The sequence below is a fragment of the Littorina saxatilis genome, linkage group LG11, assembly GCF_037325665.1.
Source record: "Littorina saxatilis isolate snail1 linkage group LG11, US_GU_Lsax_2.0, whole genome shotgun sequence".
Taxonomy (NCBI): Eukaryota; Metazoa; Mollusca; class Gastropoda; order Littorinimorpha; family Littorinidae; genus Littorina; species Littorina saxatilis.
Genome location: NC_090255.1, coordinates 2,481,247 through 2,496,246, shown reverse-complemented (window position 1 = coordinate 2,496,246; position 15,000 = coordinate 2,481,247). Strand labels below are relative to the sequence as shown.

Sequence of the window (15,000 nt, the reverse complement as noted above, 5' to 3'; positions counted from 1 at the left end):
AACTTGACTAAATATAAAAACAGCACGGACAATACGGAGCAAGAGCGATAGAATCTACCTGTATCACTGCTGAGGGATAGAGGGGGGGGGGGTCTATTACTGAGGGGAGGGAGTGGGGCTGGAGAGGGGATGAATCTAGTGGGGAGGGGAGGGGGGCAGACAGGGAGTGGGTTTAGACAGGGGGTGCCTATGGGCTCGCACCTCAGAGCCAGGTCTCGACGTTGGTTCTGAAGGCCTGGGGCGAGTCTGCGCTCACAGCCTCTTGGGGGATGTTATTCCAGAGGCGGATTGCAGACAGAAAGAACGACGTTCTGTGTGAGTCGGTGCGGGACTGTGGGACCTGGAGTCTGGTGGTGTGCCCCCTGGTTGATCTTGGGACCGGTGTCAGTGTGCCTTCCCTTGGGACTGCCTCGACCAGTCCACTCATGATTTTGTACATCATGGTTGCCCTGGTCGCGGTGCGCCGTTGTATGAGGGGGTCCAGCTTGAGCCTGGAGACGAGTTCCGTTGCACTACTTGTGGGTTTGAAGTCGTGCAGGATCCTCCTTGCGGAACGACGCTGTGTCATCTCCAGGCTGTCGGACAGGCCCTTTTGAGGTGGCCTGAACAGGATGGGAGCAGCCCCTGAGGTTTCGATAGACAAAGGCACTGGTTTTGTTTGCCTTCTTTTCTCTGTTTATGTAGTATTATTCCCCCCTCTGCTTCTTTCTCTCTGTAAAGGTGTAGGGCTAGTTATTTTTCGGTAACTTATCCAACAACCAAAATCACTTACCCAACAACGGGCCTGAATCCTCGATAGCTCACATGTTGATGAGTTAGACTTTGAGGGAACTACTTTAGCGATTGAAAAGTTCCGAAAGCTCCAATGTACGAAATATACATCTCTAGACCAAACAATACAAACATACTGCATTTAAACTGGCAACTACAGGCTTGAACACATTAATCTCCATATAAAATCTATGAGTTTGGTTGTTTTCTAAATCCAAATCTAACGATCAGTGCAGAGAAACTCGCTTTAGATCTCTTATGAGTGCACGCAAACTCCCAAGGCAAGTAACTCGCGTACGACAAGAGTAGTTCCCCTTCCAAATTTTCTGAACTGAGTTGCTTGGACAAGAGACTGCAATCCGACGGTTAGTTTTCGACAATATTTCATTTTATAAACAGATCACACGCAACCAAATGCACAAATCGCATCAATTTAAAGAACTTAGAGCGGTTTCATACACTTTTTTGCCCCAGAAAACGGAACTTCATACAGTTTTTAACGTTGGAACACGGGTGCAAAAGTTCGTCTGCTTGTCCCATTCGAAGAAAGAACATTTCCTAAGCGATACCAAAACATGACCAGAACACACACTATCTGCCTTTACCGGCACAGCAGAATAACAACATAACTGTGTACTTGATTTTAGTCCAAAACAGGGAAACTGACAAGAAGTGTTAACAGAATTGATTGATTTTCCCTGAACTATACAACCGCGCATTATTCAATCGCCAGCGCAGGTAGACTGGTTGAGTGATTTGGATTCGATCAAACTTTCGCACAAAAATTCCTCTTTTCTTTGAATAACTGAAGGAAGGAAAGCGAGCTTTTTCATGACCGCGAACTGAGACCATTATTTTTAATAATCAGTGAGACGAGGTATGTAACCTCTTTATTCCCCCCTCTGCTTCTTTACCTCTGTAAACTTGTAGAGCTAGTTATTTTTCGATAATGACCCAGCAACCAAACAAATAACGAGCCAGCAACAGCCTGAATCCTCGATAGTGCAATGGGTTGAGAAGCTGTTCTGTTTCGGTACTACTTTTGCGACTGAAAAGTTCCGAACGCTCTATACGTACGAAGTATACATCTCTGGAGCAAACAATACAAACATACCGCATTTAAATTAACAACTACAGGCCTGAACACATGAATCTCCATATAAAATCCATGAGTTCGGTTGTTTTCTGAATCTAGATCTGCTGTGCACAAACCGTTCATCACAAGCGAATTCCCAAGGCAAGTAACTCATACTCTAGCGACAAGAGTAGTTCCCCTTCTTTTAACGCAGTATCTTCGACAACACTGACTGCAATCCGACGGTCAGTTTTCAACAATATTTCATTTTATAAACAGATCGCACGCAACCAAATGCACACATCTCATCAATTTAAACAACATAAAGCGGTTTCATACACTAGTTTCCCCAGAAAACTGAACTTCATACAGTAATTAACGTTGGAACACGGGTGCAAAAGTTCGTCTGCTAGTCCCATTTGACGAAAGAACATTATCCTAAGATAATACTAAAACATAAACAGAACACACAATATCTGCCTTTACCGCCATAGCAGAATAACAGCATATCTGTGTACTTTATTTTAGTCCAAAACAGGGAAACTGACAAGAAGTGTTAACAGAATGGAATGATTTGCACGGAACTATACAACCGCGCATTAATCGATCGCCTGCGCAGGTTGACTGGTTGAGTGATTCGGATTCGATCAAACTTTCGCACAAAAACTCCTGTTTTCTTTGAATAACTGAAGAAAGGAGGAATAAAGAGGTTACACACCTCGTCTCAGTGATTATTAAAAATAATGGTCTCAGTTCGCGGTCATGAAAAAGCTCGCTGAAGCTCGCATTTTTCATGATCCGCTAACTTCGACCATTATTTTTAATAATCACTGAGACTCGGCATGTAACCTCTACTTCTCTAAACTATCTTGTAATAAAAAGGGGTCTTTGATAAAACAGGAAGGGGGGGGGGGGGGGTGTTAAAAAAATGAGACCACTAGGAGGGTTGGGTTTACCAAGACAGTAGACGTAATTTACAGGGACTCGAATATGACGCAGTGAAAATGACGTGCAGGTTCTGGACTAACGGAGAATCGCACTTTACTTAAAACAACACCAAAGACAGGGAATACATGTCGCCCGCAAAGTGAACCTGCAAGTGAGTTTCTTAGATTGCCGTTTAAAGTAGAGACTTGGCGCTAGGGACGGGTGAGCTCCGGTGTAAAATAACGGCCCTAAAAAAAGTACACTAACAGCAGTTGATGAGTTTCCCATTAATGTAATCACGCAATGGGTGACTAGCATGTTAATACAGAGTAAACCAATTTAAAATAGATAAAGCATTCTTACCTGAAAAACGTTCCTGTTCACCCAAAAGTGGCTTCGGAACTGACACTCGTTGTATCGTGGCACCGTAATTTCCACAAAGTTCACATTCCGCTCAATGTAGGCGTCCGGGACGTCGATTGGAGTTTGGTTTGCGGCTGCTTGCATTATTTTTCTGTGGCCTTGGCAGCTTTGTGCACCCACAGTTTCAGTGTCATCGACTAATTCAGATAGTACGAACTTTTGCACATCATTCGACGCCATCTTGATATGCTAGCCTCTGCCTCGTTTTCAATAAGGGCGTTGCTTAGGCTGCTAGCTACGCGAGCGCTCGCCGCGAGATATTCTCGCCTTTGCTCGCCTGTAAGCAACACGAGACCGATAACGTCGGATTACTGTGGTTTTCTCGGACAACTGCAGTTTGTCGACTGTGTTTCTGGCTTATGAAACTGGCCACTGGGGTAGACCCCTTGTGGGGTACATGGGCAAGGCCCCGTTAGGGGGTAAGTTTGAGCTATTTTATGAACAATGTATGGCTTATCCTTGATTTTAAACATAATCAAAATGTCAGCAGCCACTCATTATTTCTTTTAAAAGTTAGTATTAATTTTTTTTGACAGCCGGGGGGGGGGGTTCCGGAACCCCTGTAACCCCCCCTAATCCGCCCCTGCACAGACACACACACACACACACACACACACACACACACACACACACACACGATCTCCGACCCAACCCCGCCTCCCCTACCGCACCACTCCCTCTTCTTTTAAATGAATGGAGATGATCGTTGCTGGTGTATCGAAGCAGAACCTTGAAGAGAGGCTCTCCGCCACCCCCACCCACCACTTCCTAAAACCAACCCTCTCCCCCCAACCCTCTACCCCATCTCAAATAATCCCCCACCCTATCCCACCACTCACCTGCTCAATACGTCAAAGGACTGGAGCCGGCCACTGCCGGTGTAACGCAGCAGAACCTCGCGGAGCGGCTCGAATGTGAAGAAGGTCCGGGGGTCCTGGATGACGATGTCTGCAGTGAAGGACGACCCGCTCCGGGCGTAGCTCAACACGATGATCTGCTTCTTCTTCGTCGGGTAGCTGTTGGTGAGGGGGATGTTGTTTTCTGGGGGTAAAGAGATACACGTGAAGGTTTTGATGATGATGATGATGATGATGATGATGATGATGATGATGATGATGATGATGATGATGATGATGATGATGATGATGATGATGATGATGATGATGATGATGACGACGACGACGACGGTGACGACGACGATGATTATGATGATGATGACGACGACGACGAGGATGATGATGATGGTGAAGTCAATCGATCAACCGATCAAGTACTCACTCACTGACTCATTCATTTACTCACTCACTCACTCACTCACTCACGCAATCAATCAATGCATCAATACATCCATACATCAATACCTAGCCAATCACTGCCTCAGTCACTCATGTGATAAAACTCACTGATGATGGAATGATGGGCGGCCTGGACCTCTTTAACTGCCGCACTGACGTCCTTTTTGCAGTCACATGGTTCCGGTTCCGCCATCTGCACTACCTCCTGTTTGGACGCCTCTGCTTCTTCCAGAGCTGAGAGAGTCAGTAACACAGACAATACAATGACAATCAATCAATTAAGTAGATGTGCAACGCCAAGGCACTTAGTCAGTCGGCTAAGGACCGTTTTGGTCACTTTTTGGCGTCACGTTAGCAAACACTTTTTTCGGATAGATTTTAACACCACAACACTAAATCGAAAGTTTTGGGGCAATATTCCAAACCACCGGTGAGAAAAACGTTGGTTTGTGTGTATGTTTTCCTTCTTTGGCGTTACTATTCTTGTTTTGAGGGTTGGGTTCATAAAACGGACATAAAACTTAAACCGCTTGACAGAAATTATATAACTGTAAATCATTCAAAAGGGAAGGCATTCATGTACACGTTTGTGCCACTTAAAATGACGTCATTATCTGTTTGTTTTGTGAAATTGACAAGAAGAGCGGGGTAGTAGTTGCGCTGAGAAGGATAGCATGCTTTTCTGTACCTCTCTTCGTTTTAACTTTCTGAGCGTGTTTTTAATCCAAACATATCATATCTATATGTTTTTGGAATCAGGAACCGACAAGGAATAAGATGAAAGTGTTTTTAAATTGATTTCGACAATTTAATTTTGATCTTCATTCTTGGTAGAGAAATGCATTTCTGTCTGTATTGCTTTCTCTTTAACCTTTGCCGGATGCCGCTTTTGACTACACACTCCCGACGATGCGGGTTTGTCTGAACCCATACATTTGAAAGAGGGTTTTTACCGTTTATTCCTCTAACGACGATGCGGGTTTGTCTGAACCCATACATTTGAAAGAGGGTTTTTACCGTTTATTTCTCTAACGACGGGGTGGGTTCAGGGAAACCCACAGCGCTACTTCAGTGGTTGCATCGAGTTTCTCCCTTCACCGACCTCTTGCAGGGGAAGGAGAGGGGGAGGGAGAGGGGGAGGGAGAGACTGAGAGAGACTGAGAGACTAAGAAAGAGAGAGAGAGAGAGAGAGAGACTAAGAAAGAGAGAGAGAGAGACTAAGAAAGAGAGAGAGAGACTAAGAAAGAGAGAGAGAGACTAAGAAAGAGAGAGAGAGAGATTAAGAGAGAGAGAGAGTCTAAGAAAGAGAGTGAGAGACTAAGAAAGAGAGAGAGAGAGACTAAGAAAGAGAGAGAGGGAGACTAAGAAAGAGAGAGAGAGAGAGACTAAGAAAGAGAGAGAGACTAAGAAAGAGAGAGAGAGACTAAGAAAGAGAGAGAGACTAAGAAAGAGAGAGAGAGACTAAGTGAGAGAGAGACTAAGTGAGAGAGAGACTAAGAAAGAGAAAGAGAGAGAGAGAGAGACTAAGAAAGAGAGAGAGAGAGACTAAGAAAGATAGAGAGAGAGAGACAAATAAAGAGAGAGAGAGAGACAAATAAAGAGAGAGAGAGAGACTAAGAAAGAGAGAGAGAGAGAGACTAAGAAAGAGAGAGAGACTAAGAAAGAGAGAGAGAGACTAAGAAAGAGAGAGAGAGACTAAGAAAGAGAGAGAGGGAGACTAAGAAAGAGAGAGAGACTAAGAAAGAGAGAGAGAGAGACAAAGAAAGAGAGAGAGAGAGACTAAGAAAGATAGAGAGAGAGAGACTAAGAAAGAGAGAGAGAGAGACTAAGAAAGAGAGAGAGAGAGAGACTAAGAAAGAGAGAGAGAGACAAAGAAAGAGAGAGAGAGACTAAGAAAGAGAGAGAGAGAGACTAAGAAAGAGAGAGAGAGAGACTAAGAGAGAGAGAGAGAGACTAAGAAAGAGAGAGAGAGAGAGACTAAGAAAGAGAGAGAGAGACTAAAAAAGAGAGAGAGAGACTAAGAAAGAGAGAGAGAGACTAAGAGAGAGAAAGAGAGACTAAGAAAGAGAGAGAGACTAAGAGAGAGAGAGAGAGAGAGAGAGAGAGACTAAGAAAGAGAGAGAGACTAAGAGAGAGAGAGAGAGAGACTAAGAAAGAGAGAGAGAGACTAAGAAAGAGAGAGAGAGAGACTAAGAAAGAGAGAGAGAGACTAAGAAAGAGAGAGAGAGACTAAGAAAGAGAGAGAGAGACTAAGAAAGAGAGAGAGAGAGACTAAGAAAGAGAGAGAGAGAGACTAAGAAAGAGAGAGAGAGAGAGACTAAGAAAGAGAGAGAGAGACTAAGAAAGAGAGAGAGAAAGAGACTAAGAAAGAGCTAGAGAGAGAGAGAGACTAAGAAAGAGAGAGAGAGACTAAGAAAGAGAGAGAGAGACTAAGAAAGAGAGAGAGAGAGAGACTAAAAAAGAGAGAGAGAGAGACTAAGAAAGAGAGAGAGACTAAGAAAGAGAGAGAGAAAGAGAGACTAAGAAAGAGAGAAAGACTAAGAGAGAGAGAGAGAGACTAAGAAAGAGAGAGAGAGACTAAGAGAGAGAGAGAGAGAGAGACTAAGAAAGAGAGAGAGAGAGACTAAGAAAGAGAGAGAGAGAGAGACTAAGAAAGAGAGAGAGAGACTAAGAAAGAGAGAGAGCGAGAGACTAAGAAAGAGAGAGAGATAGACTAAGAGAGAGAGAGACAAAGAAAGAGAGAGAGAGACTAAGAAAGAGAGAGAGAGAGACTAAGAAAGAGAGACAGAGAGAGAGACTAAGAGAGAGAGACAGAGAGAGAGACTAAGAGATAGAGACAGAGAGAGACAGAGAGAGAGACAGACAGAGAGAGAGACAGACAGAGAGAGAGAGAGACAGAGACAGACAGTCAGATAGACAGACAGTCAGATAGACGGATAGACGGATAGACAGACAGACAGACAGACAGAGCAACTGACAACAGACATGTTTTGTCATGTACACACTAAAAATTTGCAGATAGAGAGCAAATTAGGTGTGTGAGAGATACTTAAAATTTCAAAACGATACCTTTAATATTTCCAGAGTTACAATGATTTTAGTGTGTCTCTGGGTACAGGTGAACCCAGGAAGCACGGCAAAGGTTAAGTGCACCTACCTCGCAGAGAGAGAGAGAGAGAGAGAGAGAGAGAGAGAGAGAGAGAGAGAGAGAGAGAGAGAGAGAGAGAGAGAGAGAGAGAGAATGAGAGAGACACACAGACAGACAGACAAAGACACAGAGAGTAAGAGATAGACAGACAGAGGGAGAGACAAACAGACGAACACACAGACAGACATAGACAAACACACAAACAAAGACACACAGACAGACTTCACTATTGTATGTGCAAGTAATTTTGTTAAACCACACGTTACGTTCACCACTGAACGTGAAACCATGTAAAACGTTACTATCTCAGATAACGGCACTGACGCTACCGGAAATAGAATTTATCAGTGAAATTATACCATCAATTTAGTAATCGATGCGATGTAAATTATCCTAAAACTGTGGTATGATCACGACATCGTTTAGCATTTAGGATCAAATTAATGGTGCCAATGTGTACACAATGCACTAATCACAGACAACAGTTATACACTTCACGTACATGTAACTCTCCAACTGACATTGTCTGTCACTTGAAACAAATGACTTTCGAAGGAAAATTAACTCTAATATATAAATATTATGTATGATTTTTAATAATTACTTGCACTTTTTGAAAATAAAGCTTTTTCTACGATAAGGTGTTTACCCCCTAAATGTATAAGTCATCCGGTAGAAAAACCGGAAGTATCGTGTACTAAGCATATGTATATGTTTAAAAAGTTAATTGTGTTAATGTAGAACATCTTGCCTATGTATATGTTTAGGTTTTGAATACTTTAGGGGAAAACCATAGCCATTATCCATTCATCTTCAACTAACACCCCTACCCAACAAACATTATGCATGCGTATCGCATGCGTATCGCATGCGTGAAAGCGTGCGTATCGCATGCGTGAAACGCATGCGATACGCATACGATTCTGTAACTTTTGTTTCGTGCGATACGCATGCGTTTTTTGCTCGGATATCGAGCGTGACACGCACCTCTTACGCAGGTCTACCGCATGCGTATCGCATGCGTATTCCATTCGTATTCCGGATTGTTTATGCTCTTTATAAAGCAGGTTTTTAGCTGCTCATATTTTCAGGCACTCTGACAACAACACTCACTCAAACCATGCAAGCAGAAACTCAAAAACAAATTGTTTCATCAAAATATTATGTTATTCAACAATTTTCAATTTTTATAAACATTCACAATCTTAGTGAAAATGCGTAATTAAATTTAGATACACTCACTGGGGCGGGGATGTAGCTCAGTCGGTAGCGCGCTGGATTTGTATCCAGTTGGCCGCTGTCAGCGTGAGTTCGTCCCCACGTTCGGCGAGAGATTTATTTATTAGAGTCAACTTTGTGTGCAGACTCTCCTCGGTGTCCGAACACCCCCGTGTGTACACGCAAGCACAAGACCAAGTGCGCACGAAAAAATCCTGTAATCCATGTCAGAGTTCGGTGTGTTATAGAAACACGAAAATACCCAGCATGTTTCCTCCTAAATGGCGGGGTAAAAAACGGTCATACACGTCATACTCTGAGAAATAAACCTCTCGCCGAACGTGTGGACGAACTCACGCTGACAGCGGCCAACTGGATACAAATCCAGCGTGCTACCGACTGAGCTACATTCCCGCCCCATCAATGAGTGATAATTATCAACACTCAAAATACAATTTGTATTCACAATGCTGCGACTTTTCGGCTATCTCTGAATATATATGCAGCGAAAGGCAATGTGTTTTGTAAGGACTCCCAGTGCCGTGCTGACGTCCTCGGTGATCCATCACCAGGCATAAACAAGTGATGCGCCTTCTCTTCCTTCAAAAGATGAGACTCGATCTGCTTGGCTGCATTTGCTACCTCTCCTCTGCAGCCCAGGTCCAACAGAGTTTCCCTGAAACTAACAACAATTTATCAAATCATTAGTTAGTGTACATAGTCTGAAGCCCGGCACCTGAACACACGACAGCCATTTTCCTTCAGTTCTCCACTTATTTATACTATAGGTACATGTTTTTAATTTATTTACACTCATCCTCATGGTACTGAAAAAGTGCCATGAAAGGCAGAAAATAAGAAATAGAAAGTCAAACAGAATGAGGCAGAGCGATGTTAAGATATCAAATAACCAAAGGGAAGTAATCGCTCGATGCATACGACATGTGTAATAGAGTAAGCGAGAGTTGTACGGAACCTTTTCTCCTGGCACCTGAGAGAATAACAAGCATTGAAATGAACAAGCGACTTTCATCCTCAAAAAAGGATAATCACTGCAAGCTCATATGCTAATCATTCTCCAAGGCACTCCAACTAACACCTACATACACAGTCATATACAAGAACCAGCTTTTATTCTCGACTGGACTTAGTCCTTAGATCAAGACTGGTTTTAAACAGAACAAATTCAATGTTCATTTCAATGCTTGTTATTCTCTCAGGTGCCAGGAGAAAAGGTTCCGTACAACTCTCGCTTACTCTATATTACACATGTCGTATGCATTGAGCGATTACTTCCCTTTGGTTATTTGATAAGAAATAGAAAATAAGGAGCTCAATATTAGCTGATTCTTCAAAGCTTCCTTCACATACAAAGTAACACACACATGAATACAAACACAAAGCCTGTATTACAACATAAGATAAAAATCAGGGACACATAATTCAGAAAACTTCCATAACACATTAACATTTAAACCAGGAATGATGACACAAAGTGCTTTCCAAGAGTGTTATTTGTGACTGATCATGCCAAAACATCTTGACAGTACAGGCAAATACTGTGAAACTTATCTTACAGGCAGCTAATTGTACAGTGGAACCTTGTATTGAAGAAACTAGCTTTCCAAGTTTTCAGTTCACAATGTAATTATGTCTGAAAACAATTCCATTTAAAGATGGTTTCTCTCATAGGACGTGATCTGCTTTCAGTATATTTTTGTGTTAATAGTCAAGATCTTTTGAAAGGTAGGTTCCATTGTACCCACAAACGAAACAAGTGTAAAACACAAACACTCACCAGTAATATTATTTGAGATTGATTTGTGAAACTCTACAGCAAGGGAACACATGGAACGTATGTGGCTGCCAGGGCTCTGAGTCTGACTTTCCTTGTTTCAGTGTCTCTCATTTGTGTTGACAGCATCGATTAGCAGCACCTTGATAAGCTACACAAAAGAAAAAAACATTGTCAATAAATAATATCCTTTTACATCAGTTGGTCTTTTTTACATGTAAGTTCACGGATAAATCTAAAGTGCATTTCAGAGCCGTGTTCATCCCAGACACAGAGGACAATCAGCCAGTTAAACCTGCATGAATTCAAAATATATGTGGGTCAATATGTTATGGCCAGAAAACAATGTTGGGGTACTACTTGTCTCCGAAAACCTCCGAAAACCCCTGAAAACCCCATCTAGACTAACTAAATCTATCTTCAAAGTGAAGTATTGGACATGCCTGTAAAAAGTAAGCCTGATTCGTGCTACATGCACCCTTATATTTGTGTTGAGAGTCGGATTATCGACGAAATCGATGCAACAATTTCAATGCAAGGGAGCAAGGTAACTATTGTTACTCGAAAGCACAAGTACTGATGACGTCATGTGATTAGTGCTTTCGCTCCTTCGTAAAACTAACTAAATCTATCTTCAAAGTGAAGTATTGGACATGCCTGTAAAAAGTAAGCCTGATTCGTGCTACATGCACCCTTATATTTGTGTTGAGAGTCGGATTATCGACGAAATCGATGCAACAATTTCAATGCAAGGGAGCAAGGTAACTATTGTTACTCGAAAGCACAAGTACTGATGACGTCATGTGATTAGTGCTTTCGCTCCTTCGTAAATCCTCGCACAAACACGAAAATAAAGCCATGAACTGTGAAAGTTGCAAATATAAGTCATGGTTGCAAACATTATGTAACAAAACACGATCTAAGGACAAATGTTCTTATTTCTGATGAGGTTTTCGGGGGTTTTCGGAGAGAAGTAGTACCGCAATTTTGTATCTACAGAAATTCCATGGGGTCAAAACTATGGACATTGAACATGCAGGCCTGGAGCAGGGTTCCTGCAGGGCAGAGCTGATACAATTCAATGAGTTTTCAAGGACATTTCCAGGACCAAATAAATGCTTTTCAAGGACATGATTTTCCCCAAATTAATGCAAAGCACCAAGCTTACCTTCAGTTTTTCCAAGTCTGCAAACTATTAGTCATTCCGTAGTTGTTTCGGGTTTCCCTTGCCAACTTCCGGGAAGGGAAGCAACTACGGGTGACTAGTAATAGTTAGTTCGTCTGCTTTCGTTTTCACTCGATCTTTTATTCTCCCCAAAAATGTGTGTACTGTATTTGACGAAAAAAAAGGGGGTTGCATTTTTTTTATTTTTAAATAAGACAAGCTGCTGACGAAATGTATAGGCAACAATTTGGAAAAATCAAGTACTTTTCAATGACTATTTAACTAAACTCTATTTTCAAGCACTTTTCAAGGCCTGGAAAAGGTTTTCCAATTTTCAAGGAGTTTTCCAGGGTTCAAGGACTCTGTACGAACCCTGCCTGGAGTCTGCATACCTGACCTATTATGACGGAGGCTGAAAATACTGTCAGACTCAGAGCACAGTTTAGGTTCATAAAACAACAAAAAAAGGCATCCAATATTTCAAATGCCAAAGCTTTTTGTCGAATAACATTGGTGCACAACCACAACACTAACCAGGAATCAAGATAATATTTACAGTCAAGATTAAAAATCTTCTTAGGCCTGTAACTCAAGTCTGACTACCCTGCATGCTGAAAGCCTGAATAGCTGAGAAAAACAAAACAAAATCAAACATACCATTAGTGAAAGCCGCAGTCAACTCTTTTGCAGAACAGAAACAGCAAAGATCTCTCCACAGGGAAACATCATCAGGATGGTTGGCCATAACGTGTGTACTGCAATCATAAGCAGACACACTGTTACTCATTTAAAATCATAACTACTCACTTAGATACAGATACCTACAGACATCACCATTAAACACACTCACATGCGTGCGCAAGTCAAAGGATTACCCTGTGGTTTAAGCATGACATAGAGACTTCTGAGCTCTACATGTTCAGTCCAAAAACACAGGTACTGAAGTAGGGACAACTGCATAAGAAGATGAAACCAAAGAGAAAAAAGCAAGCAAAAGCATTACTGACCTGTTCACAACAACGCATTGGTATGACCAGGTTAGCAGATAAACACAGCACTGGACCATTGTAAATGCAGGACTTCAATGGGTCCACTGAAAAAGAGATTGTGCACTTTGAAAAATCATAAACCTGGTATACTGGTAACCTTCGTGATAACAATCCTCTCCCTGCATGAATTCAGTTAAATTGAGTTTAAATAATACTTGTCCTAACTAACATTTCTGATATGGAGTTTATCAATCACAGTCATTATCAGTCAGAACTTCAACCCTGAAAATTACTGACTACAAAGACATTCATTGATTCAAATTTCAGCAAAATATATCATATTTTGGCTTGTATGTCATGTAACTCTGAAAAGTGAAAGCATAAATTACTGAAGTTTCATTCACACACACACACACACACACACACACACACACACCCCCACAGTGACACATACACAGAAACACACACAAAAACATTCATCATCAAAGGAAGCCTTAATCTTACCTTTGCAGAACAGAAACAGCCAAGATCAATTCCCAATAGGAAACATGGTCCGAATGGTCAGCCGCTGTGTACTGGAAACATAAGTGGCCACACTGTTACTTATTTTAATGTAACTCAGAATTACTCAGATAATTCCACAACTTACTAACATCACATAAAACACACACACACAAGCCACATTATGAGTCTGTATGGTTAAAGCATGGAATAGATTATAGAGGCAACAAAAAACCTAAGTACACATATACCTATATATATATATATATATATATATATATATATATGCCGTTCTTCAGAAGTGTTCAAATTATAACATAAAGCCCCCAAAACCATCAGATACACACATTTTTACACAAAAAAGTAACAGAAAGCCAGAGTGATCTTTGAAATTTAAACTGCACACACAGCACAAAACACATACACTGTGTACATGAATAATAAAGAGGCAACAGTGAGGTCCAAAAACACTACATAAGTGCATGTACAATGCATGTGCAATTGCAAATCAAAATATTTTAAGAACTAAAATTTGTTCCTCCCCAAGATTGCAAACAAAGTCAGTCATTCATTCGAGAAAACATACGCATATCACATGCAGGCCTTATTCATTTTTGACACACCTGATGGTTCATTGCAAGAGCTTTCATCCAAACTAGGGTTTTTTGTCATTTTGCAAACGGGCCAAACCAAATGGTCGACTGTTGACAGATTATATTGTAACACTCAATGATTCATAGTATAAATTTCCCCACCCACAAAATCCCATGTCTTTTAAACACACATAAGAACAGATAGAAACTACAATATTTGTGATCAGATGTACCTTGATAGTCGGTTTGCTCAAAATTCGTCTGGTCGCTAGTGTAAACGTTGCTGGCAAACGAACATACACATCAGCAGCAACGAAAAGTAACCCGCACCAACTGCAGCTCGATCGTTGGAGTGGAAACAAAAAATAAAATAATGCATTAACTATTTGATTTATCCTTTAAGTGACATAATTTCATCTTAAATTAATGTAAGAATAAATTTAACCACTTGTTCTTACACGAAAACAACTAAACTAGACTATTATTATAAAACTTATTATATTATCCTTTTTTTCAAGTTTTCCTTTCTCTGTCTCTGAAGTCTCTCTGTCTCTGCATCTCAGTTTGCCTCTCTGTCTCTGTCTCTCTGTCTCTGTCTCTCTCTCTCTCTCTCTCTCTCTCTCGCTCTCTCTCTCTCTCTCTCTCTCTCTCTCTCTCTCTCTCTCTCTCTCTCTCTCTCTCTCGTTTATTATGTGAAAAAAATTATTATATTATCTTCCAAAAAGGGCTGACGAGTTCATAACTCAGGCATGACGTCAAACGCAAATAGAGCTCGCCAAAAGTAATGACGTCAAATCTTGGACCTAATATGGAGGTCCAAGGTCAAATGCAAATAGCATGCGTATCGCATGCGAGACGAGTTACAAAATCGTATGCGTATCGCATGCGTTTTCACGCATGAAAGCATGTCGCATTCACGTATGCGATACGCACTCGACTCGAGTGCAGAAATCCGTGTTCGATTTTGTGCATGCGTGACGCGCTCGATTCGAGTGCAGAAATCCGTGCCGAGTGTTTTACGCATGCGATCCGAGGGTGCAATGTTTGCTGGGTAATCTCAGGGCACATTTTGTTAGTGGGGGTAGGGTTTCAATCAGTCA

The 15,000-nt window shown here is 41.5% G+C and overlaps 1 protein-coding gene and 1 long non-coding RNA gene across 2 annotated transcripts in view; both read right to left on the bottom strand.

The window, feature by feature from the left end:
• The window catches only part of LOC138979404 (carbohydrate sulfotransferase 4-like), a 71,933-nt gene that overhangs the window by 17,070 nt on the left and 39,863 nt on the right, over positions 1 to 15,000 (bottom strand). Inside the window, exons 3-4 of the mRNA XM_070352126.1 lie at positions 4,600 to 4,725; positions 4,036 to 4,237 (exon numbers count right to left, since the gene is read on the bottom strand). Of these exons, the coding sequence (XP_070208227.1) occupies positions 4,036 to 4,237; positions 4,600 to 4,725 (328 nt within the window). The remainder of the gene's footprint in view (positions 1 to 4,035; positions 4,238 to 4,599; positions 4,726 to 15,000) is intronic.
• LOC138980642 (uncharacterized) lies at positions 9,291 to 13,058 on the bottom strand. The gene is made up of 4 exons (XR_011460414.1): positions 12,825 to 13,058; positions 12,475 to 12,572; positions 10,656 to 10,803; positions 9,291 to 9,539 (listed from the first exon to the last, which is right to left on the bottom strand). It is a non-coding gene; the product is annotated as an uncharacterized lncRNA (long non-coding RNA).